Source organism: Onychomys torridus, chromosome 7 (genome assembly GCF_903995425.1).
Source record: "Onychomys torridus chromosome 7, mOncTor1.1, whole genome shotgun sequence".
NCBI lineage: Eukaryota > Metazoa > Chordata > Mammalia > Rodentia > Cricetidae > Onychomys > Onychomys torridus.
Window position 1 is genome coordinate 63,695,567 of NC_050449.1, and position 27,437 is coordinate 63,723,003.

General features: G+C 46.9%; 1 protein-coding gene across 2 annotated transcripts in view; it reads right to left on the reverse strand.

Moving 5' to 3' along the window:
• The window catches only part of Fam81a (family with sequence similarity 81 member A), a 52,628-nt gene extending 25,623 nt beyond the window's left edge, over positions 1 to 27,005 (reverse strand). The window contains exons 1-3 of one of the 2 annotated variants that reach the window (XM_036193451.1): positions 26,868 to 27,005; positions 9,752 to 9,848; positions 8,643 to 8,916 (exon numbers count right to left, since the gene is read on the reverse strand). In XM_036193451.1, the coding sequence (XP_036049344.1) occupies positions 8,643 to 8,916; positions 9,752 to 9,762 (285 nt within the window). In that variant the 5' untranslated portion in view covers positions 9,763 to 9,848; positions 26,868 to 27,005. Of the gene's footprint in view, positions 1 to 8,642; positions 8,917 to 9,751; positions 9,849 to 26,101; positions 26,351 to 26,867 lie in introns of those variants that run through there. The other variant, XM_036193449.1, reaches the window with a different exon arrangement.
• Between the last annotated feature and the right edge of the window lie 432 nt (positions 27,006 to 27,437).

Below are 27,437 nucleotides of genomic sequence, written 5' to 3' on the forward strand. Positions count from 1 at the left end.
TCCTAGCTACTCAGGAGTTGGGGTGGAATTGTGAGTTCCAGACCAGCCTGGACTACATAAAAAGATACTCAACTCAAAAACTAACAAACAAACAAAGCAACCCAAAACAAAACAAAAACCTCTACATGATGGCTTTAAAAAAGAATATACATACATACATACATACATACATACATACATACATGTATGTATGTATATGGGTGTGCCCATCATGGTAAACTTAGGGAGGTCAGAGGACAAGGTTCAGGCATGGGCTCTCTCTTTCCACCCTGTGGATTCAGGGGACCAAATTCAGATCACCAGGCCAGACTAGTAATACCCATACCCTCCAAGCCATCTCAAAAGCCCTAGATAATGGCTTCTACAGCCAAACCCCAAACCTGCTCTTCAAGGCTTCGGAGTGGCCTCTTCCTTCACCTCATGACCCTCCAGGCTGCTCGATGGTCCTCACTCTACCCCTTCCTGCCTCTGGCACAGGCCACCTGGGCACCTCCTCCATCCCAGCTTGGCTGTCCTCGGCCGTCTTCAGTTGCCCTTGACCTGTAGCCATCTTTTCTAAACAGCCCTATAGCCACTCTCTATCCCATTGTCTTACGTTCACTGATATAAGGTAGTGTTACTATGGTTACTTAGCCTTCACCGCCCACGTGCCCACTGGAGTGTGGTGTAGGGCTAAGGCCAAACCTTCTATCTCTAGGTAAATATGCTAGCTCCTGTCACCAGAATAACTCCTGCCTCACCCTACATTCATTATCAATGAATGTAGCTCCTCAATCTATGGTTCAGGCCTGGTCTTCCAGGTGGAAGGCATGGATTATTATAGTCCCATTGGTAAGCAGGACCCCGAAGATGAACTCAGACAAACTAAAATGTATTGGAGGCAGGGGTTGGGATGTAGGTCAGTTGGTAAGAATGCTCGCCTAATATGCATACAGTCCTGGGTTCAATCCCTACCACTACAGAAACAAAGTTTGTTGACACCTACCTGTAATGCCAGTAGTCTGAAGCTGGCTATAGGAAAACTAGAAGATCCTGGTTATTCTTGGTTTATTAGGGAGTTCAAGGCTAGCCTGGGCTATATAAAATGCTGTCTCAATACACATATTATTACATATTATTATTGCATCTATAGTAGGGGAAGGGAGATAGTTTGGTGAGTAAAAATGCTTGCCACCAAGCCTAATGATCTACATTTGATTCCCAAAACCTTCATGATAGAAGGAAAGAACAGACTCCTGAAAGTTGTCTTCTGACCTCCACATATGTGCATAATAAAAATAAACAAAATAAATGTAATAAAAATTAAAAACCATATATGACAAATTAGAAACCATACACTATTTAAAAAATTAATTTGTGCAACACTAAATGGGCTCAGCAGGTCATATTTATACATGTGTATATATATATACACACATATATATGTAGCAATAATAATTGAAGAAAAAGTCACGAAGTTGAGAGGGAGTGAGGTGTGACATAGGAGGAGTTGAAGGGAGAGAGTGGGGTAGAAATAATATGTAAATATGTCTAAAATTCTCTAAAAATATAAAATGTTAAAAATTAATTTGTACTCAAAATGCTGTGTCAACAGGATGAATGGCTAATGGATACTCAATTTTGTTTCTCTCCTCTGAGTAAGTCAAGTCTATTGGGTACAGTAAAAGCTACATGAATTTGGGGGCTGGAGAGATGGCTCAGTGGTTAAGAGCACTGGCTGCTCTTCCAGTGGAGGGTTCCGTTCCCAGAACCCACACGGAGGCTCACAACCATCTGGTTACTCCAGTTACCTGGGATCTGATGCCAGATCTTTTGGCCTCTGTGGGCACCACACACGCAGGTGAAACACCTATACATGTTTAAAAAAACAAAACAAAACAAAAAAAAACATAGCAACAACATGAATTTGGAGGGCAGAGAACACGGCCCAGTGGCAGAGCACTTGCCTAGCATGTGCCAGGACCTAGATTCAGTCCTCAGGGTCCTCCACTTCTGACTTTTTTTGTGGGGGTGTGATAACCAACCCCAAAATCCCCCTAACAGGGATTAGACTAGATCAGCTCTTGAAGCTGCAGGCTGGAATTCCCTCGTCAGATAAATACATGAAGTCCAGGAGCCAAACCTCTCACCCCACTTGTGGTGATGGGTGCACAGTAAGCCAGGTTATTACCTGTCACTCAGTTTTACATTATTTAAAAAAAAAAAAAAAAAAAAACTACCTACGGTCACGCTTCTTAACAAAACAGTACCCAGTAAAAGTTTAGAGTGAACTGTAAAACAAGTATAAAACACTAATGAAAAAATAACAAAAAGCCAAGCAATTTACAGAAGAAACTCAGTAAGAATCTAGACCTCTGACACAAATACACAAATATAATACAAACATTGTATTTGAATACAATCTGAATATATTAATGTCTCCATTTTATATATGTAACTATCATCATTTTTACCACTCTCATCTGTATAATAATAACTTTAAAAAATTATTTTTATTATTTGTGTGTGAGTGTGTGTGCGCGCATGCATACATGTGTGCAAGTGCCCAGGAGCTGGAATTACAGGCAGTTGTAAGCCATTAGATGTGGGTGCTGGGATTCAAACTCCGATCCTCATGAGGGAGTATCAAGTGCTCTTAAGTACTGAGTCATCTTTCTAGCCATCCTACTCTCCCAATTTTACACTGCTAATAAGCAAAGAGTTCCTTTTAAGACTTTAAAGTTTTTAATTCTCCATCATGGTGTCCTCCTAAAACACATATGCTGAAATCCTAACTTCCAACGTTAGGAGGAGGTCTTGGGAATACAATCAGATTATAGGGATAAGAAGCCTAATGGATAGGATTCCTAGGGACACCTGGGCTCCATATGAACCCTGTACTAACATAATGACAACCAGTCGGCTGGGGACGTAGCTCAGTAAAGTGCTGGTCTAGCATACATGAAACATTAGCTTGTTCCCTAGCACTGCACACACGGGGCATGGTGAGGCACACCTGTTGTCCCAGGACTCAGGAGGAGGATCCAGGAGGATCAGGAGCTCAAGTCATCATTGGCTAGATACCAAGTTTTAGACCAGCATGGACTACATGATTCCTGACTTAAAAAAATAAACAATAAACAATAAAAGAAAAGAGTGCTGGGCAGTGGTGGCGCACACCTTTGATCCCAGCACTCGAGAGGCAGAGCCAGGTGGATCTCTGTGAGTTCAAGGCCAGCCTGGTCTACCAAGTGAGTTCCAGGAAAGGCACAAAGCTACACAGAGAAACCCTGTCTCAAAAAACCAAAAAAGAAAGGAAGGAAGGAAGGAAAGAAGGAAGGGAGGGAGGGAGGGAGGGAGGGAGAGAGAGAGAGAGAGAGAGAGAGAGAGAGAGAGAGAGAGAGAGAGAGAGAGAGAGAGAGAGAGAGAGAGAGAGAAAGAAAGAAAGAAAGAAAGAAAGAAAGAAAGAAAGAAGGAAAGAAAGGAGCTTGCTTCTGCCATTTCCCTTGACACTAGGAAGCGGGGCTTTGAACCTTGAACTTCTAGTACGGCAGGAAATAAATCTCTGCTATCTGAGCCACATAACCTGTGGATATTTGTCACAGCAGCCCCAATTGACTAATACTGCTGTGATTTTCCTTTGAGGAAATTTGGCAACAGTGAAGCAATTTGAATGCCTCATCAAGCTTCTACTTTTTAGATGTGTCTGGGCAGACACGCTTAGGTTAAAAATATCTACAGATCCATAGAATTGGCATTCTGCAGTGGAATCTTAAGTTTCTAAAACTTCCATGCCGGGTACTTCGACATGATGCATAATTATTACCAGTGACAAGAAAGTAAACATTCAGATACCCAAAGTAAATTTCCTGCCCAAATTAGATTTTATTCAGTTTTCCACCTCTGCAACAGAAATCATCTTTTCATTTGCAAAATTTGTATACTCTAGAAATGCGTGGAAATTGAAAAGAGTGCTTTCTGGATGAGGCAAGACACATCATTACATAAAATGTGTTCCAGATAGTGTAGAATGATAAAACTGTGATTTCAAACTCACCACATTATAAACTGTTCAAAAACTATTTTTTTTTTTTGAGACAGGGTCTCATGTAGCCAGGGCCAACCTTGAACTTTTCCTATATAGTCAAGGATGACCTAGAACTCCTGGTTTTCCTGTTTTTACTTCTCAGGTGCTGGGACTGTAGTTTCTGTTGTGCTTGAGATCAAACCCTGGGCTTCCCTCATGCTAGGCTGGCTCTCTACCGATAGTTACATCCCCAGCTCTGAAGACCCTGAATTTATAAAGCTAACTCTGAAATGTTACCCTCTGAATTGGGTAGCCAGCACTTGGGAGGTGGAGGCCAGAGGATTAAAAGTTCAAGGACATTCTCTGCTATATAGCTACCTCAAGGCTAGCTGGGGATATAAGAGACTGTCTTCAATACAAATAGACCAACAGACAAGTTCGGGGTTCTAGAAGAGCTCCCCAGGGGCAAACTGGAAAAGGGAAGGAGTGCATTGGGGAGTAGGATTGTTTTCAGTCTCAGAATGGGGGTCACTGTTAGGGCTCACCTGAGGAGGAGGCACCTTGCAGTCCCAGCACCCCCACAGCCGTCTTCACTCTAAACTGAGCATCTATTCACTTCACAAGCTTTGTTCTGGGTTAGAGAAGAGTGTCCCCTCCCAAATCCATGCTGACACACAATCCTCACTGTGGCAGTGGTAGGTGAGACTATTGGAAGGTGACTGAGTCACAGTGACAGCACCTTTATGAATAGATCCTAGACCTTCTAAAAGGACCCAGGGAAACTAGGGGATGGCTCAGTCACTGAAGTATTTGTTTGAAGCATGAGGACTTGGAGCTGGTCCCCGGAACCTATATAATAAATCTGTGCATGGTAGTGAGTAGCCATAATCCCAGCGTTGGGGGGATGGTGGGAAGAGTCCTTGGACTCACTGGCCGTCCTGCCACCTTACCTGGGGGGATCCAAGTCAGTAAGAGACCCTGTCTCAAAGAAACAAAGAGGGACAGAGCTTAAGGGAAGACTGGAATGACATCTGAGGTTGTCTTCAGGCCCCCACATGCACTCACACCCATCTCCACACAAACACATTACCACAAATGCACACCCACATTAAATACATTCCTGGTCTTTAGAAAGCAACCACTCTCCAGCATTTTATCACAGCAGCACAAATGGGCACCAACAGCCTCCCCACCTGCCTTCAAACACTGTGCTCGCTCGAACAATGGAAAGATGAATCGGACAAGCTTTTACTTGAGAAGCTCACGGTCTGTTCTAGTCGGTGAATGCCTTACCTCACCTCACCCCCCATTTACCAAAGCTAACTCAGAGCGGGTCACAAAATCAAATAGGAAAACTAAAAGTTTGGCAGAAAACTCCCTGAAAAAAGCCTCTGCAACCTTGGCTTAGTAATCAAACAGTTTTTAGGCCACAGCATGGAAAGCATGAAGCACAAAAAGAAGAAAAAGGAAAGGCAGACCTCACTGACATTCACATGTGGGCAAGCAGCTCATCAGGGAAGAGTACCAGCCTTGCATGTGCAAAGCACTGTGGGTATCTCTCTGCTACATAATGAGTTTGCAGCCAGCCTGGGAAACATGAGATGTTGTCTACAGTACATACATGAAGGATTGCTTGATGTTAGGGTGGGAGTTGAGTTCCTATGAATTTTGGGTGGGACAATGGCAATGTCCTAAAATGAGACAGTGTTAATGGTTGCACAATTTTATAAATTTACTAAAACTCACTTAGTTATATACTGATCCGTGGATTTTTTGGCGATATTTAATTATACTTCAATAAAGCTATTTTTAAAAAACCACATCAATTCAGGGTCTGGAAGATGTACTTCAGTTGGTAGCATGCTGATTTAGCATGCATGAAGCCCTGGGCTCAATCTGTGCTACAAAAACTGGGTGTGGTAGTACACACCTGTAACCCCAGGGCTCAGTAGGCAGAAGCAGAAGGTCAGTCCTAGGCTACTAGGAACTTCAAGGCCAGCCTAGGCTCCATGAGATCTTACCTCCAAACAAATAAACAAAAATACAAGCCTGCCTAGGGAAGCATGATTGAAACACAACGCCCAATAGGAAACAAAGGTTTCCTTGTCAGCTACCAACCTTTTGTTCATATTGCTGAAAATTGCATGTGAACAATACTGACCTTGTTTGGAGATAGAAGCCCAGGCTGTGCCTGGTGGGTCTTAAGCTTTCTGAACTAAATTGCATGGTCCCTGTGGTTATTCAAAATTAGAAATAAACTTACAAATTCCAAGAATAGACAATATCAGCCTTGTCAGAACAAATAAAGAGGAGTGTGAGAAGCCATTCAAACGCTTAAACTGCCTGAATAATACAACACGCACTGTGTAATCATTTCAGCCTAGAAACATTTCATCTGGAGCAACCAGGGCTGACCCAGTAACTGAGGTAATAACCGTCTTCAAAGGCACGAAGGTTTATAGGAAAACTTTTTGTCTGGTTCTCCATCTCCACTGAGATCCAAACAAAACAAAAGGATCTGATCATCAGCAAGGTAAATTTAAAATAAACACAAAGAGCGTGGACAGTAATTGCCATCAAACACTGCAGCGACTTGAACATAACTCGGATGTTCCTGCAAGCCGTTTCCTTGGTGATTCTGAAGAATAGACAAGGCAGGGCTGGAGAGATGGCTCCGCAGGTAAAGTGCTTGCTGCTGAGGTTGATGACGAGTTCAATCCCCAGGACTCACAAGGGGGAAGGACAGAATTGACTCTTGCGAGTGCTCTCTGACCTCTATATGTGCACCATGGTACACGGACCCACATATGTGCACACACACACACACACACACACACACACAAATAAACTGTAGATTTTGAAAAAGCAAAAAGAAGAGCTAAGACAAAGCATTTTTTTCCAAAGAAGATTTATTTATTTTTATTTGTATTTTATGTGTCTGAGTGTTTTGCATGAATGTGCACCATGTGTGCCTGATATCTGAGAAGGCCAGAAGAGGGCACCAGATCCCCTGAAACTAGTACTAACTGATGGTTATGAGCGGCATTTGGATGCTGGGAACCAAACCAGGGTCCTCTGCAAGAGCATCAAGTGCTCTTAACTGCTGAGCCATCTCTCTAGCCCTGTGGGATACATTCTTAATCCCAGAATTTGGAAGCAGGAATATCAGGAGTTCAAGGACAACCTTGGCTACATTGTAAGTCTGAGGTCAGCCTGAGACATATGAGACCTTTTCCTAAAGTAAGCCTCGGGCTGGGATGTATCTCAGTTGATGGAATACCTTCCTAGTGTACACAAAAGCCTAGTTTGGGTCTCCCAGAATGCCATGAAACCATGTATGGTAATACACACCTGTAATCCCCAGCACTTAACAGGTAGAAACAGGAGTATAAGAAGTTTTGGTTACATAAAGTTCAAGGCCAGCCTGGGCTACATAAGATCCTGTTCTAGAAATATCTAATAATAATAGACGGGACAGACAGCTCAGATCTGGTGCCAAGTGCCTGAAGTTCTGGCATTTGGGAGGCAGAGGTAGGAGGACTGCTACACATTGCAAGTTCAAGGCCAGGCTGGGTCACACTGTGAGTGCATGTCACAAAAGGGGAGAAGGGCTGGAGAGATGATTCAGTTGGTAAAGTGGGTTTTATGCAAACTGCTGAACTTATGGGTCCCCAGCACCCATGTTAAGTGCCTAGGACGGTGGTATGTACCTATAACCCCAGAGCTGGGTGACAGAGACAGGCTGATTTCTAGGCTTGCTGGCCAGCCAATCTAGCCAAAAAGGCCAGTTCCAGGATCAGTAAGGGACCCTGTCTCAAAAAACTAAGTCAGTGTGATAGTTTAATTGTCTATTTGGCACAGTCTAGAATCACACAAGAAGAGAGTCTCTGTGAGGGACTGTCTTCACTGGATTGGCCTGTGGGCATGCCTGCGTGGGGATGGTGTCTTAAGTTAATTGAGGTGGGAAGGAGCCAGTCCACTGTGGGTGGTTGTGAAATAGTGGAGAAATCCAGCTGACTGGCAGGCAAGCAAGCTGCATTCAGGAGCTCATTTCTCTTCACTCGCAGCTGGATGTGATGTGTTTGGCTACTTGGAGTTCCTACCTTACCTTCCCCACAATGACGGACTGTAACCTGGAATTGTAAACTAAAATAAACCCTTTGGGGGCTGGAGAGATAGCACAGCAGTTTAGAGCACTGGCTGCTCTTCCAGAGGACCTGGGTTCAATTCTCAGCACCCACATGACAGCTGACAACTGTTTGTAACTCTAGTTCCGGAGGATACTCTCAATACAGACATACATGTTGGCAAACCACCAATGCACATAAAATAAAAATAAATTAATTAATAAACCCTATGTCTCCTAAGTTGCTTTTTGTTGGGTATTTTATCATAGCCACAGAAATAAAACCAGGACAGGTGGAGAAGGCTAGAGGAAGATACCAAAGTCAACCTCTGTTCATGCATGAGTGGGTGAGTACACACACACACACACACACACACACACACACACACACACACACACACACCGGCATGCACACATGACTACTTGACAGCTGGGACTCAGACTTGGGCAACCTGACATGGACCAGGTCTAGGGAGATGAAAATGACCCACTGGCTTGCACACCCCTTACCTCGATATCCCGATTCAATTGCTTCACAATGGCAGTTATATTCCTGATATGCTCTTCCAAGAACAGCCGGGCTAAGCGGTCACCTCCTCCTTTACTCTGCATCTTCTGCAAGCTGCTGACGATGTCGTCTTTGATTCGGAAGGCGTGCTCCACCAGTGCTGCTGTGGTCTTCTCATGACAGAGGATCCTGTCTTCCAGCTGCTCCACCAGGCTCACAGAAGAGTAGGGTGCCATGGTCAGGGACTGGCTGTGTCGGGGCATGGTCCTCACTCGCCTGCAGAAGGAGCCACATTGTTACAAGCTGCCGGTGAGGAAAAGGTCATCTTTCCAGCCAGAAAGAAATACAAATTGTCTGTCTCCATAAACAAATGTGATTAAAGGAAATATTTCTACTCCAAAGAGTTTTCTTTGGGAGCTAGACAGGATTTTAAGGTGACTATGCCCATGGAATTAAGTGGGCTGTTGACCTACTGCCTCCCTCTCCCTTCACCAAAAGCAGTGATCATGAACTCCAGTGCCTCTAGGGGCCAGGCCATCTCAGAAATGAGGAACAGACATCAAACAGGATGCAATCAGAAGGGCCAGGGACTCTGGAGAGCTCGAATGTCCCCTGAGGTGCCATGGTTTTGTTCCACCCATAAGAAGACCATCTGAAAATGAGGTCCTTTTTAAAGTCTATTTATTTGGGGGGCAATCAAAATGATACTTCAAGATGAGCCAGGAACATCAGAGGTTGCTGTGAGATCACCTCATTCTGTAAATGACAGCTCATTTAGAAAGGACTTATGATATGCAGGCTATGCAATGTATTTCTGTGAGCCAGTATTTCCCCACAAGCATCCAATAAGCAACTTCTGATTTCAAAGGGAACATTTGCCTCAAGCTCCATTTTACTGTTGGCAGGAAGTTCAAGTCTAGCACAGAGCCACTGTGAAAGCTCTGCCTTCTGGAGTCATGGGGTGGTCCACAGGAGGCATGAGAGGGATGCTAAAATGTTTTTCTTGTCCTTAAACAAAATGTCCTTTACAATCATGGCCACAGGCTTCCTCTATCATGACCCTCACCCCCTCTCGCAACCCTTGTGGGGCTGGTGGAAAGAAAATTTATACCTTAGATGCATATTTTCCAGATAGTATACCCTTCCTGGGTGGCAAGAGAAGGAAATACAGTGTCCTGTTGGGCCATTTTCTTTTTAATAATTCACATCTGTTGGGAAAAAAAAAAATAAGGGCTAAATTACTGAACAGTTTATACCTAGGACGTAAAGGACCTCACACTCTGATTGTTTAAAATACCAGGAGGCTCCTAAGTTGTGTGGCTACACCAATCAGCTGTAGTCAGAAATGCTTTTGACCTCACACGTGAAAAAAAACAGCAAGTGCTTCCCAAGGAGGGGAAGGAGCCTTGAAAACCTGAATGCTTCTGGAACAAGTGCTGCTAATCCCTACCAGACAGAGCAACAAGGACCACCAAATGGAGGTTCCAGAAGCTTCCTCATTTCCCATCTGCATCTTGAGCTTGAAAACTACTCTTCCAGAAGCAAGACCCTCACCTCACCCCCTGAAATATGGGTGCTAGAACCCAGCCCTCACCACATGCTAGATGATTGCTCTGCCACCCAGCGACACCCCCAGTTCTCCCCCAAGCAATTTCCTTAAAAGATTTATTCAATCTTGTACTTCTCTGTAGAAATCTTCAATAAGCTACCTTAGTAAATCTGATCTTGGTGAGCAACTGAGAACACTTGTCTCCAGATGAATCGAAAATAAAAACAATGCATGTTTAACAGAAGCTGATTTGAAGGAACCTATCTAACCACTAAGGGAATGGTATGGACACTCTTAATTAAAAATTTTTGTTATGGAAGATAATCATTCATACAAAATCTTACCTATGCACACTATTTGGCTGTCACAACTCATCAGAAAACTGGAGTTTTTAAAAGATTTTAGAACTTAGGTTTCACAAGCCCGTGGGTAACTGGCTTAAAACAATGAGTGCGTGGTACCCACAAGCTGATTCTGTAATTAGTCCCATTCCAAAGCTGGATTGAGAAAGCATTTCTGATTGACACCATTGTTTTGGCATCAATTCTCCGGTGTTTTATTTTTAGACTTTCAAAATGTGAACATTTCACTTTCCCAGACAAAGAACTTCAAATTTTAAACAAATTACATTTAAGGAGGAGAAAAGTAACTTATGTCAAACAGGCTATGATGTTCAACGAGTTCTTGGGTGTAAAAGAGAAGAATTTCCACCATTTCGACAAAAGAGGATCAAGTCCATGTGGAAACTTGGAATCATAGAATGCTTACACTTTTAAGGTTATATGGCACTTTTGTGGAATTTTCATTAATGAAACAGTTCAATTTAAAACTCATTTGGCATCTATTAGGAACCATCCATACATGTCCAGCACCCCCAGTCGGAACTGCCAGCAATGAAGGTATTATCTTAAATTGTAGAGTTCTTTACTGGGACTGAACATCAGTACCATTCAGTACAAATCGATGGCCGAATGTAGACTTTGGCCATGCCCTTCACTGAGGCTGATGCCACCCACCTTCCTGAGCTACACAATTCCCAACCAGATAAACTTAGTGAATGAGGAGAGGATACACTCTTGACTACTAGACAGGCTCTTTCAGCCTCAACACATCCAGCACTGACTCCATGATGTTAAATTCCCTTTAGTATGAGTTCACAAAACACACCAACAGATGCTTGGGGTTGGTGACCTTCCGTGGCTGCTGCAAGGGTCTGTTCATCTGTTTAGTCATCTGGTTGGTTGGCACCAGGACTCTTTGCCACAATAGTGGGAGGGGATCTCTGCTGTGGCTGAATTAGAGGCTGATCATCAATCACTAGAATAAATCCCTTCCTGGGTGGCATTTCCAGATATTCCCATGGTCAACTCCAATGCATCTGCCCGAAGTTAGCATCTCCCATTAGTTTAGGGATCTGATCTCTGACAAGTGGGCCTAAAGTGTAATCAGGAAGGTCAGGGTCATGTGCTATTCTGATTGTATCATAAATCCCTGAGGTTTGCTAGTGTTTTACTTTGAGTTGAGGTTTTACCCAGCTTGGAAACAAATAGCCTTAATCACTGAGCTATCCCATAAAACCTCTGAACTTCAGGTTTTCAAGATTCTGCAAATTTTCCATTCTTGCTACCACCACAACCCCAATGCCATGCCTGTTTGTCCTTCAGCTCCTGATGGTGAGAAGCTGTCCTAACCTGGCCTAGCACAGACGCCTGGGACAGCAGGCCCAAGAGCAAGAGCAAGCTCTGTCCTGCTGTGTGCACAGGCCAACAGTTTCCTGCTCTCCTTCCCTCTCCTGCCTGACCCCACAGGCCCCTTTCTCCACACGTGACTTGAACAGACCTGAGGCTCCTTTGGGTTTTTGTTGTTGTTGTTTAGTTTCGTTTTATTGCTTTTTGGGGGGGACAGCTCCATGTAGCCTAAACCAGCCTTGACTATATAGCCAAGCATGACCTTGAACTTCAGCTCTCCTTGCTTCTGCCTCTGAGTGCTGACATTACAGATATTTACCACCACGCCTGGTTTACACAGAACATGGGGATCCACTTTACGGTTTTATGTATTCCAGGCAAGCATTCCACCAACTGAGCTACACCCCCAGTCCCAGTTTGAGACTACTTTTACATGCTACATCCCTCCTCTTCTCTTACCTTTCACACCCCACACTATTCCCCCTGTGCCAGATCGCTGGATTTGCTTCTGTGGTGTGTGAATGGTCAGGATCTGGCTACTATCTCTTTTGGTGAGAGAAGAAGGGCTGTGCAACCCAAGCCAGGATGCCTCGTTTCCAAAGCCAACACATCCAGCTTGACCAGACCAACCAAGGAAAGACCATGACCAACAGCCATAGCTGTCCATGAATCCCCAAAAGCCTCAGACAACAGGCGAGCACAAGAAATCAGTCCTGGCCTTCTTCATAGGTAGCTTACCTGGCCCACCCTAGGATCAGAACTTTGGAGACTGGTAAGCCATTCCTGAAAAAGAAAAATCCTGGCCCAGCATATTCAAGGATGAAGGTGGCATTTTGGTTGTGAGGTGCACCCAGGAAAACTAGTGAGAGTATATGGTCTGTGAAGCATGTGTGTCCTCACACCCAAACATGCTGCTCTGTATATACCTGGCCAATGGCAGATGACTTACATTCATTTCCTACTCCTTGACACTTTCTGGATCCTACATCACCCCCAGAAACTCAGAACCCCCCTCCACTCCCCTGGAAAGGTCAGGACAAAGGCTTGACCACTATAAGTGTTTTGACAGAAATCTTATTTGCTATAGGACCTCTCTATTTAGTCCAGGCTAGCCAAGAATTTGCTATGTAGCCCAGGGTGGCCTCAAAATCTCAATCCTCCTGCCTTGACTGAGTGCTGGAATGACCAGTGTATGCCCTCTTGCCCTGTTCTATAGTAAATTTTAAAAACAGTAGAAAGAGATCTGTAGTGGGTAGTTGTTCCAGCTTTGACCTACCCCCATTGAGGCTTCCAGTAACTGTCACGCCTACCCATGGCCTGCCCCTGAGGTGGGGTTGAGACAGGAGCCCTTAAGACCTGAGATCTGGATGTGCTGGTCTCTTGGTTCCTGGTAATCCTGGATGTTGGATGTAGACCTTGCAGAGTTCTCCAGAGAACCCTGCTGGACTGCACTTCACTTCTCCCGGACCCTGTAACCTATCCCTTTACTTGTTGTAAGTTACTCCCCAAAATAAACCTCCCTTTTAACTATGTGGAGTTGCCTTAATAGATCCCCCAATAGAAATCTGCCAAAATGTAACCAATAGCATTAAGCATATTTCTATTCTGTTCTCATTTTCAAACTACTTTAAAAAGCGTGTTATTTTCACAATTACAGAAATTTGAGCAAGTACATCTCAAATAAAACAACAAAACAACAAGCAGTAACAAATGTAGAAACTGCTCACTTTTAGCTGTAAATCTGAGAAGCAAGCCTCGTTCTGAGTTCAAAGGATGCTGTCTATGGTTCCATTGAACACACATGCTGTCTGTTGGCTTTACCTTCTCCTTCCTCTGCAGGCATGTTATGAGGCCTGAGCCTGGTACCTCTGTCACAGTCACAGCCATGATTGTGGCCTGGATTACCTGCCCATGGGGACCTGAGCATATGGCACAGACATAGCAGTTCTAAGGCACAGCCACCCAGAGCATTTCCAGGGGCTAGTGATGGGCTTATAGGGTCCCAGGCAAGTATCTCCAGTGAAATGGCTTTGAATCCACTGGCCAAGGCTTGTTTTTTCCCCCTTCACTCTATTACATTCACAACGAGCTAGACAGGTGAGGGGTAATTTCCATTTGGTGCATAACATTGCGTTTCAGAAGACTGGGGACGAAGCTCAGTAGATGGAATGCTTGCTAAGCATGCAGAAGCTCTGGGTCTCACCAGAGCACAGCATAAACCCAGGGTAGCAGTGTTCATTTACAATCCCAGAACTGAGGCAATGGAGGCAAGGAAATCAGGAGTTCAAGGTCATCCTTGACTACACAGTCAGTTCAAAGCCAGTCTAAGCTACCCAGGACCCTATCTCAAATAAAGGGATGAAGGGGAGGCCTGGAGAGAGGCTCAGCAGTTAAGAGCATTCGCTGCTCTTGTAGAAGGGCTGATTTCAGTTCCCAGCACCCACACAGTAACTCCAAACCATCCATAACTCCGGCTCCAGGGAATCCAACACTTTTTGACCAACTAGGTCATGAACATGATGCATATTACATACACACACGCAGGCCAAACATCATACACATGCAATAAATTTTTAAAATCGGAAAGAAATACATTTTCAAGGGTTCTAGAGTGCTGAACACATTTCCTGGCCTTCAGCCAGCACAGGGAGTTGCTGGCCTCTGTCAGGTCATGTGGGTTCACAAACAAACCCCAGAGTGCAAGGAACAGTTTGGTGGTTCTGCCTTAGCCTGCTCACCAGGGCTCAGAATGATGCCAGTGTTGTGAGGAGAATCCCTGCGAAAACAGATTGGTTTTGTTCTACTGGTCTATTAATATCAGCTATTTTGAAATGCTATTTAAGTCTCTGTTGCTTATTTGAGCTGTTTGGGGATGAAGGGCTTTAGGGCAGCAAGGACCATACCCTATGGGAATCATACCTCTTAGGAAGCCAGGCATCATTCCTCTTCACAGACTCATCAGCCTTTCCCTTTCTCTAATGGGGAAAAGCCCATCTTTTTTCATCATTGAGGTGCTTATGGTGGTTTACGTAAGAATGGCCCCCATAGGCTCATTTGTTTGCATGCTTAGTCACTAGGGAGTGTGAATTGGGAGGTGTGGCCTTATTGGAGGAAGTATGTCACTGGGGATGGGCTTTGAGGTTTGTTTGTTTTTTTTTAAGTGACTTTTATGTGCATTAGCGTTTTGCCTGCACGTATGTCTGTGTGAGAATGTCAGCTCCCCTGGAACTGGAGTTACAGACAGTTGTGAGTTGTCATGTGGGTGCTGGGAATTGAACCTGGGTCTTCTGGAAGAGCAGCCAGTGTCAACCTCTGAGCCATCTCTCCAACCCCAGGCTTTGAGGTTTTAAAAGCCCAAGCAGGTCCAGTCTCTTTGTCTGTCTGTCTGCCCCCACCCCTCAGCCTACAGATCAGGATGCAGCTCTTAGCTATTTCTCCAGCACCACACCTACCTGCTGCCAAGCTCTCTGCCATGATGATACTAGATGAAGCCCCTGAAACTGTAAACAAACCTCTAATTGAATGCTTTCCTTTATTTAAAGAGTTGTCTTGGTCATGGTATCTCTTCACAGCAACAGTACAGTAACTAAGACAGTGCTCTACCCCAGTGACATATCGGTGGCTGACTCAAGATGCCCCTCCACCGTGAGTGTGGCAGCAGCTTCAGGTCACCTTGCAGGAGACTCGTGCATTCCTGCAAGCGTGCAGCCACACTCAAAGAAATGTCTTACTATTACTTTTTCCAACCACTATATTTGGGGACTTTTCTCTCTAGCATTAGCGAAGACACATTACCAAATGTTAAAACAGGAATCTGCCAAGTGCAACAGCAAGAGCAGAAAAAATATTATTAAAAGCGGGTATAAACTCTCTACCTACACCCGCGCTGCAGCAGGGTTCACCCGCAGGCGGGAAGGCACGACTTCTGGTTCTCCTGCAGGCAGAAGGCTGGGTGTGTGTGTGTATGTTTGTGACTGTAGGCTTCTACCCTGCTTGACATTCTAACTGAAAAGCTAAGGATGCTGGCTTGGAAGAAACTCCCAGCCTGTGCCCTTGTCCCGGTACCCAGGACACCATTGACCTTCTCTGCCTACCCGGGAATCTCCTTCCCAGAGATCCTCCCATCTGGAGTGACATGGCAGCCCAGCACATTAACACTCTAACTCTTTAGAGAGTGCAGGGGAGGGCTCTCAAGCCCTTCCACGGATAATTAAAAAACAGGGAGAAAAGCAATATGAAATAAAAAGTAAATAAATAAAAAACAAAACAAGCTCAAGGCACCAAGGGTTTCTGAATAACATCTTCCCAGTTAAACAATTTTAAGAATTCCATAATTCAAAAAGCAGCCCCACACTTTCTCTCCCACACAAACACGCTCTTTATTAAGCCACACTCCAGCGGTGGCGGCAGCAGGATCTCAGCCTGTCTTCCCTCCTGCAGCAGCTTCATCCACAGAGGATGTCATCGCCACAGCCACAAGCCATCAGGGGCTGGGAGCTGGCCACCAGTCAACAGGGAAGAGACATCCAGAGGGAGGAGCCTGCAGGACCCAGTCACCTCCTAAGCGCACCACCCTAGAAGCTAGGTGTCGCTTCAGGAGACACCCAAGTGTTCATTCAAGCTCTCTGGTGCTTCTCAGGCAACACATTCCCAGTTGCTTTCCTGGTGTAACAGAAAGAGACAACTATATGCCACTATATCATTTTCCCCCCAAATCATCGAGAACTACATTTCTAAAAGATCAAAGGGGCTTGAGGTGTGTGCGTGTATGTGGGGGTGGGGGTGTGGGGGGTGCTCAGTGGTAGTCTGCTTCCCTAGCATGCTTGAGGCTTTGTGTTCAATTCCCAGAACCATAAAATAAAGTAAGATAAGATCATATCAGTTAACTGCTGAGCCATGGAAAAGAAACAACAAAGAATCACCCAACAGTAAAAAGCAAACAAGTCCCCCCTTCCTCCACAGAATCGTCTAGTTTTATATTAGAGAGCCGCGAAGATCCCGGGAACCGAGGAAGGGAAGTGAGAGAGAGCACAGATGAAAGCCAGCCATCAGGCTAGCCTGCGTGGCCATCAGCTGTGGTTGCGGACGCTTGCTTTTGCAGCGGTCAGTGGTGAATGCAGAGACTCATAACTGGTCCAATGCCACGACAAGATGACGGCCAAATACACAACCACAAATGGGACAGTTCTGTTTCACCCCCTCCAAGACTCAGACACCATCACCCGAGAGCTGGAGATGAGTGGGCACGGATGTGGAGTACCAACCTCTGGCATGACAAAGTCGGTTGCATTCACAGCAGCTGTGGGTGCCCGCACAAGGTCAGGCCCATCAACATCCTATCATGGAGGCCCCAGGATGCCCTGATCCTCTGCGAGGATCTGTGGTTGCCAGGGGAAGGAGATTCCTGGAAAGGTACCCATCCATACTCCTGTAAGCAACCCTAGTGAAACCCATAAGGATACACACATACATGTATACATGCACACACATACATATATGTACACTACACACATGCACACACACACACAAGAAAGAGGGGCATGAATGCAGAAGTGGGTCTCACTAGAAAGAGGAAGGAGATCAGCAGGAAGGGGGAAGGGAACGATAGCATGATGGGGTAGGTGAATATGATCAAAATACATTATGAACATGTACGAAAATGTCATAATAAAACTTGGCATTATGTATATTATGTATAATTATTATATGCTATCAAGAAGAAAGTCATGCAAAAGGGCCCCACTTTTCTGCCTCCTGTCCACCCTGACATCACTCACTCTGCCTTGATGAACAGAAACTTCAGGGTACCTCCTGAGCCTCAGGAAGCCCCCATGGAGGCTGGGTATCCCCCAAACCTTGTGTCGCTGGACCTGGCTAGAATCTAAGTCTGGGATCTGGCAGAGACACCCTGAGTGCATGATGGCTCTGGGCATCGGCACCCTTCTTGGTCGGTGTTGGGGGGGGCAATAGCTGACTGCTCAGAGCTCCAGATCTCTATGAGAAGACAGGCCTGTGGCAGGAACCCCTCAGTGACTGTCTCACCCCAAGCACTGTCTGAACACAGACTTGATCAGTTGTCTAGACCAGCCAAGCCAGCGAGTTTGAACATTTCATTAAACTTGGATAGTTTCCCCTAAGAAAAAGAAAACCCCATCCAAGAGGACAAAAGCTAAAACCATCCATATAGAGACTGGAGGAAGTAGAAATGATTGACAGAAAGTTACTAGCAGACATAGTGAAGGAAGGAGGGAGACGGGATGGATGATAACTGGAAAGAGGAGGAGGTAGACGACAAAGAGCTGAGAGAGAGAGAGAGAGAGAGAGAGAGAGAGAGAGAGAGAGAGAGGAGACGATGAAGGGAACAGGTGTCTCAGTCTCCATGGAGGAAACAGGAGAGAATCCCTTCTCTCACATTCAGCTGCTCATTTGGAGTGTGAAGAACCACATGGCCATTTTGAACATGCTGGTAGGTTTCTCTGCTCATTTTCCCCAACCATACATGCTCACTGTCTCAACATATACCCCAACTATGAGGTCATCAGGGGCAAACATTTATTTCACCTACAGCATGGAGATACCTTCTCAAGGTCTGGGGAAGGGGCTCAGTTGAGTGCTTGTCTCCCATGAACTAAGCCCTGGACTCCATCCCCGAGTCACAGAGAACTAGGTGTGGTCCTGCACAACTGTGACCCTAACACCCAGGTGCTGGAGGGTGGAAAGTTGACAGACATCCTTGAAGCCAGCCTGGGCTATGTGCAACCCTTTTCAAGAAGCAGGAAGAGGGAAAGAGAGAAAAATAGGGATCAAGGTGATGGTTCAGTAAATAAAGCCTGAGGACCCGGGTTCAGATTCCAAGCTCTCATGTAAATGTCAGGTGGGCACAGCAACACACCTGTAATCTCAGTGCTCAGGGAAGCAGAGACGGGAGATCCACAGGGCAAGCTGGTTAGCCAGACCAGCCCATCAGTGAGCTCTGGGTTCAGTCGAGAGGCTGCCTCAGCTTTTAAGGGGATGAACCATCAAGACACCAGTGACAAGCTGACCTCCACGTGCATCAACCCACAAGCATGCAAACACATATCCCATCATACACAGAGAGAGGGAGTAAGGGGGAGAGAGAGGGAGGGAGAGAAGAAAGAAGAGAGAGAGGGTTGATTCAAGCGATCCACCATTTTGTTACGGATCCCATATGAGTCAAACCCCGCCTGACTCTTGGGATGGACACAGGTCTCACATCGACCAATCACACCGCAGACCACCTCAGTGGCTGAGAACTCGCTTGCTCAATAACTGAAGCAAATCCTGTAGTCTGAGAAAGGAAAGAATGCAGTGAGTGGCTAAAGCCCTTCTCTCCCAAGCTTGAGGACCAAAGCTCAGATTCCCAGAACCCATAGAAAAGCCAGCCCACTCTAATTCCACCTCTAAAGGCAGAGACGGGATCCCCAGAGCAACCTGGTTAGCCGTATCAACAAGCTCTGAGTTCAATTGAGAGACCCTTCCCCAATGAATTAGGTGGAAAAGCAACTGAGTCTACCTACATCAGGCTTGGGCCTACACACACCACACCACACCCACACATACCACACACACACACACACACACACACACACACACACACACACACAGAAAAAGCAAGAAAGAACAAATACTTTAAGTCCAGTTAACAAATATTCACTGAGCCCCCACAATGCTGAACAAGTTGGAGCCTTCCTGCTACAAGGACCTTCTATTCAACAGGAAGTAACACTAGCAAGCCTCCAGCAAGCGTGAAGAGGCTGGGAAACACGACATGAGTAGCAGGAACCAGGCTAGACCACCAGGCAGATGGCAGGGCAGTGTGTACCAGGCTTTGAGGAGCAGGCATTGGAGCGAGGTGTCCCAGGTAGTTGAACTGAGGCAGCTCCGGGGCAAGATCCAGAGAGGGCTGAGTGGAGGAAACAGTGACTCGGAGCCAAGGGCAAACCCAAGGGGTCTTGCTGGAAAGCAGCTAGTGAGAGGAGGGGGGTCACTGAGGTCACTGTGCAGAGGCCTTCACTCCACACTGCACTGCACCAAGCAGGAAAGACCCGGGATCAGAAGGATCAGACAAAATAAGGGAGGCTGTGAAGGAAACACACGTGGGCGTGACAGACAGCCATCCCTGGGACTGTGACACAGGCAGCGTCAGCACAGCCCCAGGGGTTCAAGAGCTGACTCCAGAGAGGAAGATGAGAGAAGGAAACCCCCTGGGTGGACCTGGGGACAGGACACAGTACCCCCAATTCAACTATAACTACAGGCCCAATCATAGGGCTCCAACACACCCAGACTGGGCCCTTCGTAAGTGTCAAGGTCATAAAAGACGAAACAACTGGGGAACTGACCCAGACTAAAGAAACCAAGAGAGAGACGTCACTGAGCCAGAGGTGGATCGATCAAAAGTTCCAGGTCAACTAAGCTACTTGGGGGACCCTCTCAGAAGAAAGGGAGGGCAGGAGAGGCAGATAGCTAAACCCACACAATAACCCGGGGAGCCAGGCATGGCAGCTCACTCCTATAATCCCAGCATGTGAGAAGCGACGGCAGGAGGACAGCTGTGAGTTTGGAGACCAGCCTGGGAATAAGATCTTATCTGAAAGGGGGGGGAGAGGGCAGGTAAAGGCACGTGCTGTGAAGTCTGGTAACGTGAGTTCAATCCCTGGGCCCTACACGGTGGAGAGAGAGAAGTGGCCTGCTCAGCAAGAGGGAGATTGTAAGAGACAGAGCTTCTGGGGGCTGCCATGAGAGTCTGCCTCCTAATAATGTCTCACCAACACGACTGTGTAGACATGAGCTGAACAAGGACAACGACAACAGAGATGCTAAAGTGGACAGGGGAGCCAATGAGGCCTCAGCCCTACGCAGAGAACTATGGGCAACTAAGGAATGCGAGAGTGGAGAAACAGTCTTCCCCAGGGAAGAGCACGCCAACTGGTTATCCAATACCAAAGGGTCAGCCCTAAAAATATACATACAAGTAACAGTGTATAGACTGAGCAGGTTGTATTTAAGAATATGAATGTATGAATATCTGTGTACACACACATATGCGTGCAAGTGCGCACGTGTGCACACATGCACACACACACACACACACACACACACACACACACACACACTACAAAAATGGATTGTTTTAAACCCTGACCCCTAAACCAAAGCCTTTTAAAAGGATCTTCCTCCTCTTCTGTATAAAGATGCTATTAGGATGCCTGACTAATATCTGTAGATTAGAGAATAACACTGATTCAAACTTAATTTCTTGATTTTGACAACTGCTGTATAAGAAACTGTCCTTTGAAAAGAAGAAGGAAGTAAATGCTTGAGTATTTGGGACAGCACAGGTACATTTTCTCCTTGTTGCTCTGACACAGTGCAGGAGAAATTACAAGCTAAGTGTGTGTCTCTACACACACATCCACAAATAGATGCAAAGAGAGAGTGGGAGAAAGTGCCAGAAAGATAAAACAAGTGTGGTTAAAAGTTAATATTTATAGAATGCAGCTAAAAGAGAGATCAGAACTTTTCAGTTTATTGTTGAAGCATTTCCATAAATCTGAATCAGTTTAAGATTAAAAAAAATTTTAAAGGGGAAGGAAATTGTTAAGGAAGCCAGGGTGATAAAATAGCCATGTCAGGGACCTGAGCCAAGCAGAGGTGGGAGAGCTGGCTGAGTCTGATGTCCAGAGCCCCTGTCTCAGCTCTGTCCCTAAGAACTGCCTTGAGTTATCCTGTGTCCCTCTACTTCAATCTCTTCATCCACAAAACAAGGATAAGAAGTGTTGGCCTCCGAGAGAGAGCATCCGCTCCCACTGGGGCACGGGAAGGTGGGCTCTGAGTTGGCACTGAAGCTGGGAGCGAGAAAAGAGAAGTCCAGGAAGGGAAGAGGGAAAAAAAAAACAACAACCCAAGTTCAGAAGAGTCCCCACAGCTAGGGGCCGGCAAGAAAAGTCACCAAATGAGGAATGAGTGGAACCTGCAGAGACAGGGCATGAAGACAGAAAGAGAGAGGCACAGGAGGAGGGCAGCAGGGCACCAATCAAGGAGAAGGGCAGAGGGAAGGCTCAGTTCTGCAGCCAAGACTCCTCTAGGGAGCCCTGTGAGGAGGCAATTTCCACAGAAAGATAAAGGAAGTGCCCGGTCAAAGGAGAAAAGCTCACTGAGCGGAACAGAGCAGCTGATCCAGCTTTAGCCCCGGCTCTGCCCTCCCCACACACCAGCCAACAGCTCCCTGTGGCTATTTCAATCGAGTTAAAGTTCATTTAAAATCCACATACATTGAAAACTCAGTTCAAGCCAGGAATGGTAGAACATCTCATCCCTTAAGAGGCTGAGGCAGGAAGATTGTGAGTTCAAACACAGCCCTGGCTGAACAGCAAGACCTTGTCTCAAAAATAAGTAAATAAAAAATAAATAAATAAATAAAAATGCAGGTCCCTGGTTGAACTAATCACATTCTGTGAGCTCCGTAACCACATATGGCTGGTGACTGCCATCACTTCCTTCACTAGAGAAGGTTCTGGTGGACAGAATGGAGACTCTGACACCGCTTCTTAAAGGAAGGATGACTTGACTCTATGATGGAAAGAGATCTGGCCGGAGGAGGGAAGGAGCAAAAACAGGCAAAAGGAGAGTGACAAACGGGACAAGATTCCCAACGGGGCAGGCAAAACCAGTATGAGGGAGCGGAGTGTGGGATGCATTCAGGCTGGACTTAGGACAGACACAGCTGTTCCTGGATTTCACACCAAAGACACAAGGACACGGAGACAGAAGGAAATACTTGGAGGTGCAAAGGACGGTCCAGCGGGATTTACACTGGGGGAGGGCAGTAACGGAAATTGTGGACACTCTCCATTTTATCTGTCAAAGGCCACTTTCTGAAAGGGAACCTGGAGCTCACGGGATAGAAGGCTGTGGCACAGAGCCAAGTGGATGCCATCTGAGTTCATGAAGAATAGAATTCTTGTGTCTCATAGAAAAGCAAGCCTTCGTGAAATTAAAGTCCCCATCAATTTAAAATGGAACCCGTCCAAAGGTCTTTGGGACTTTCTCCTGAATAACTTGGCAGGCTGGGAGAAGAAAACACAGACACTGAGGCTGGTTTGGGCTTAGAGACTGGAATCCAAGGAGTCCAAGGCTGACAGTGTGGTGCACGCCCTTAATCCTGGCACTCTGGAGGCAGAGGCAGGCAGATCTCTGAATCTGTGGGTAGCCTGATCTTCATAGTGAGCTCCAGGCTACATAGTGAGACCCTGACTCAAAAAAAGTCAAAGTCAACATGTCAAGACCAAACATGTGGAGCCCTGGAGATGGACTGAAGCATTACATTGCTGGGGAGGAAGGGGTTGGAGTCCTTGGTGACGGGGTGATGGTTGAAGCTGGGCACAGCAGGTGGGCAGAATCTGTGAAGTGGGAAGAAGCACAAGTCCTGGAGCCTAAAAGTGGAAAACTGCAGACTCAGCAAACCCGCAATATCAGTGGTAGAAGGAAAATGCAGGTGGAGCCATGGGTTCAAGGCTGAGCCACAGGGGTCAAGGCTTCAGCACTGCAAGGTCACTGAGTGGGGCCAAAGGGGTCCGGCTGAGGCAAGGTCACACTAAGTGGGGCAAGTCTTGAGGTAAACCCAAAGTCACCAGCAAGGCCAGCAGAGCAGAGAACAAATCTAGGTGCTCAGGGGTCTGTGTTTATGGCTTCTTCCTAACCTCAAGAGAAGTGGTTTCCCTGCCTGAGAGAGCATCACACCAGCTGATTTCTCCCTCCTCCCTTCTTTTTTCTCCTTTTAGGCAAAACAAACAGACAAAAAAGAAAAGAAAAAGTTCTTTTTTTTTTAAATTGTGTGTGTCTCAGCACGTACATGTAAGTCAGAATGTAACGTCAGGTTGTCAGTCCTGGTGACAGACAGGTAGGTGCCTTTACTTGCTGACCTAAGCCTTGATTTTTACAGAAAGGGTTCTGTTTGGTTGACTGGTTTGGGTTTTAAGGTCTTAAACCATCCTAATGACTCCATTTGGACATTTGAGAGAGTCTGAAGGAGCCTGTCTTTTTCAAAATGTGCCTGGCAGTTCTGAAGAACCACCAGGTTTGGGAAGGACTAAGCCAGAAACACAAGGATAGACTTGAGGCCAAAAAGACAGCACCACAGGAGGAGAGGGAAACCCATGGCTGATGTGTAAAATTAAAACACAAATATAATAAAAAATAAATAAATAAAATAAAAATAAAAAAGACAGTACCACATTCTTAGAGTTAGTGGCTGGGAGGTGACATTAAGGAGCCGGGACAAGGTCATCCTAGCTCTGTGAGTGGACCCCAGAAAGGGGTGTTCTGGGGGAAGTCGTGTGCTCAGACTCTGGTAGAAGGGAGAGAGAGGAGATGAGCTCAGAGACAGAAAAATGAAAATACAGGAGTGTGGCTGCAAGACACAGAAAGGGAGAGACACTGAGTGGCAGCAGAGTCACATGGGTTGGCAGCCACAGAGGCAGGAGGATGAGTCCTTGGCTGACAGAGGTTTAAGGTCGAGGACTGTGGCTCACTAAAGGGCTGTAGGCTCATTGACAGAATTCCTGGGCAAACAAGGATTCTTGTATTTGTATGATAGATTTCTAATAGGTAACGCATTAAGCTTTCTAAGCCCTCGGGTAGGCATGTTGGCAGAAGTTTACTCATTAACTGGAAACTTGGCCTCCCAGCCTACCTTTTTACACAGAGGAAGCCAGATTCCCATGAATATCAAGAGTGTCCTTGAAACAAAGTCAGAGACATCTCAACCGTCCAGTGACAGGAATCCTGGGCACCCCTTGCACTCTCTTAGAGGACAGAGAAGTTTATGGATGGAAAATATGGAAAACGGCCTCCTTGTCATTTTTATCACCAACCAGTTCTAAAATTAGAAGAAATACCACAGCCTAAAAGTCACCGCCACACACACACACACACACACACACACACACACACACACACACACACCAAGGCAGATACAATGTACATTTCTTAATAAAGAACATATTTGCTCTCAGAAACCTAATTCGTTAATTTTCATTACACCTAGTTGTTTAGCTTGTGTGCCTTGTGTGGGTGTGGAGGTCAGAGAACAACTTTGTGGGGGTTGTTTGGTTCTGTCCTTTCACAGTGTGAGTTCTGGAGATCAAACTCAGGTCACCAAGCTTGGTGGCAAGAACACTACCCCACTGAGCCATCTTGTCAGCCCCACCAGCACCACTAACAACCTTTAAAGAGCAAATGTAAATGTTTGCCCCTGCTTCTAAGAGATTACCTCTGCAGAACCAAACCAGTCTGGCATTATTCCTGTGAAATAATCTCTAACACCAGCACACACAGACTTTAAGCTGAGTGCACGCATGCGCGTCTCACACACACACACACACACACACACACACACACACACACACACACACAGTTTCTGCACATTGAAGAAATGACTCACTTAATTTGCCACTGCCTGCCACTACTGGGTTTTGATTTTACCTGTTCAGACACAAAGTTTCCTATCAGATCAACTACAGGAAAGAAGTATTCAGTAGCTTGAGCCTGAAATGGGTTAGGATGGAATTTTAATTTGTGCCTTTTAACGAGCCTCTCTGGACCATAGAGTGTTCCCTCCACAATCTTCCATAAAATGGTAACATCTCTTGCCACTTTGGGAGCCAGCTCCTAGGAAACCCCTTGCAGAATAAACATGGTTAAGTCTTGCATACCCAGAGGGGCCTTTCTTTCCTCAGTTCACAGTACCAGCAAAACAGCCTTGTGCTGCAACTGAAGAGAAGCAGGGAACCCGCGGGGGAGCAATGTGGCTAACCCACCCAAGGTCACTCAGCTGGGACTGGGGATGATAGACTTGTCCTAGTCCTGGCAAACTCTGCACACCCTTGGCTCGCCTCAAACAGTCCCTCGGGGGGCTCTGCTGTCTGCTGGCTTGCAGCCCCCGCGAAGATGCAATGCCACTTGCGCTCTGTGCCCAACTTCAGCCCTGCGCGTCAGCATGCAGTTAACCCTCTCGCGTCCAGAGTGTCACACGGGGCACGCGCAGCTTCCCCCCTCACCCTCTTCTCCCTAGCACTATCCCATGCCTATCCACCGAGTGGTTGCTCCAAGGTCATATCGACGGTCCCTGCGGGAGCAACCGCTGCTTGGATCCAGAGGATGCCCGGCCGCGTGGGGAGGAGAGGCACCCCTGGAGACTCACCCGCGCGCGGATCGGGCACGCCGCGGCTGCCCATGTCGTCGCTGGCGCTCTGGGTGCGGTGGCCGCGAGCGCGGGGCTGTGCGGGGCGAACCCGGCTACGGGCCCGCGCTCCAGTCAGCGCGCGCGCGGCCCGGCCCGGGGGTTCGCGGCTCCCCCACCCGGGAAGGGCGCGAGCCGCCGCGCGCCGCCCAAAGCCGCTTCCGGGCGCGTTGCCTGGACGCGGTTGCCGTGGCAGCCCGAGCTGGAGGCTTTCCCCGCCCGCCCGCGCCCAGCCCGCCGGCGCCCCTCCTCCCGCCGCGTTCCCACACCCAAAATAGCCTTTCCGCGGCGCCGCGGGTCCCCACCCAGTCCGCAGCAGGGAGCCGGCGGGCGGGGACTTGCTTACAGGAACCTCAGTCTTGTCGTAGGGCGCGTCGACTTGGAGGCAGAGATAGGTGTAGAGAGGATGCTTGAGTGAGAGCCCAGCCTTCCAGGTCGCAAAGTCATCCGTCATCCTCCCTGGAATCCTAGCATCCTTTATGTGCCACGCCTGATTCCTACCAAAATAGTTATCTGCGCTCTCCACCTCAAACTAAGGAGAAGTTAGGGGTGAGACCACAGTCTGGTAAACAGCTCCCTCCATCGCCCCACCTGCACAGGTGATGGAACCCTCCAGGCGACCCTCCAGTGTCTATGAGGGAATCACCGTGCCTCCCGCATATCGGCCCAAGAGACAGGACCTCGGGAAGAATGCTAGCTACACCGCTTCTCATCCCAGTCCTCCTACCTTCTGTCGAGCTCTCAGAGAGTCCTGTCTCTACCCTCCTTCCCATCAGTGTTGGATTCTCAGCAGGATCCACTCACAATTATGCTTCCTCTCCGTGGGTGGGATTTAAGCGGAGTCGGGGATCCTACCTTTGCTCGCCTCACTGCGTCTGGTTCATAGCTCTTACGTAGAGCCACGAGCTTACCCGGTGCAGGTGCTCCCGTCTAGCGGCTCCCCCTAGCCCACTCAGCCCCCCCCCCCCCCCCCCCCCCCCGATTCAGGGGAAGCTGGGAAGAACTCGGGCTATGCAGCCGCTTGGATAGGTCTAGTCTTGGAATCCTCGATCCTGTGTGTGTGGTCTTGGGTGTTCTGCAATTTCCTCGCCTGTAGAGTAATAACTCCCCCAAAACACACACACACACACACACACACACACACACACACACACACACACACGGACTCACAGCTAATGAATATAGCATTCATTCAACCAACAGTATTTCTTGAATGTCTGCCAAGTGCTTAACTATCCTTTATCGCTAAGGCAAAATGGAGAAGATGAAGGTGGAGAAGAAGGGGAGGGGACTCTGC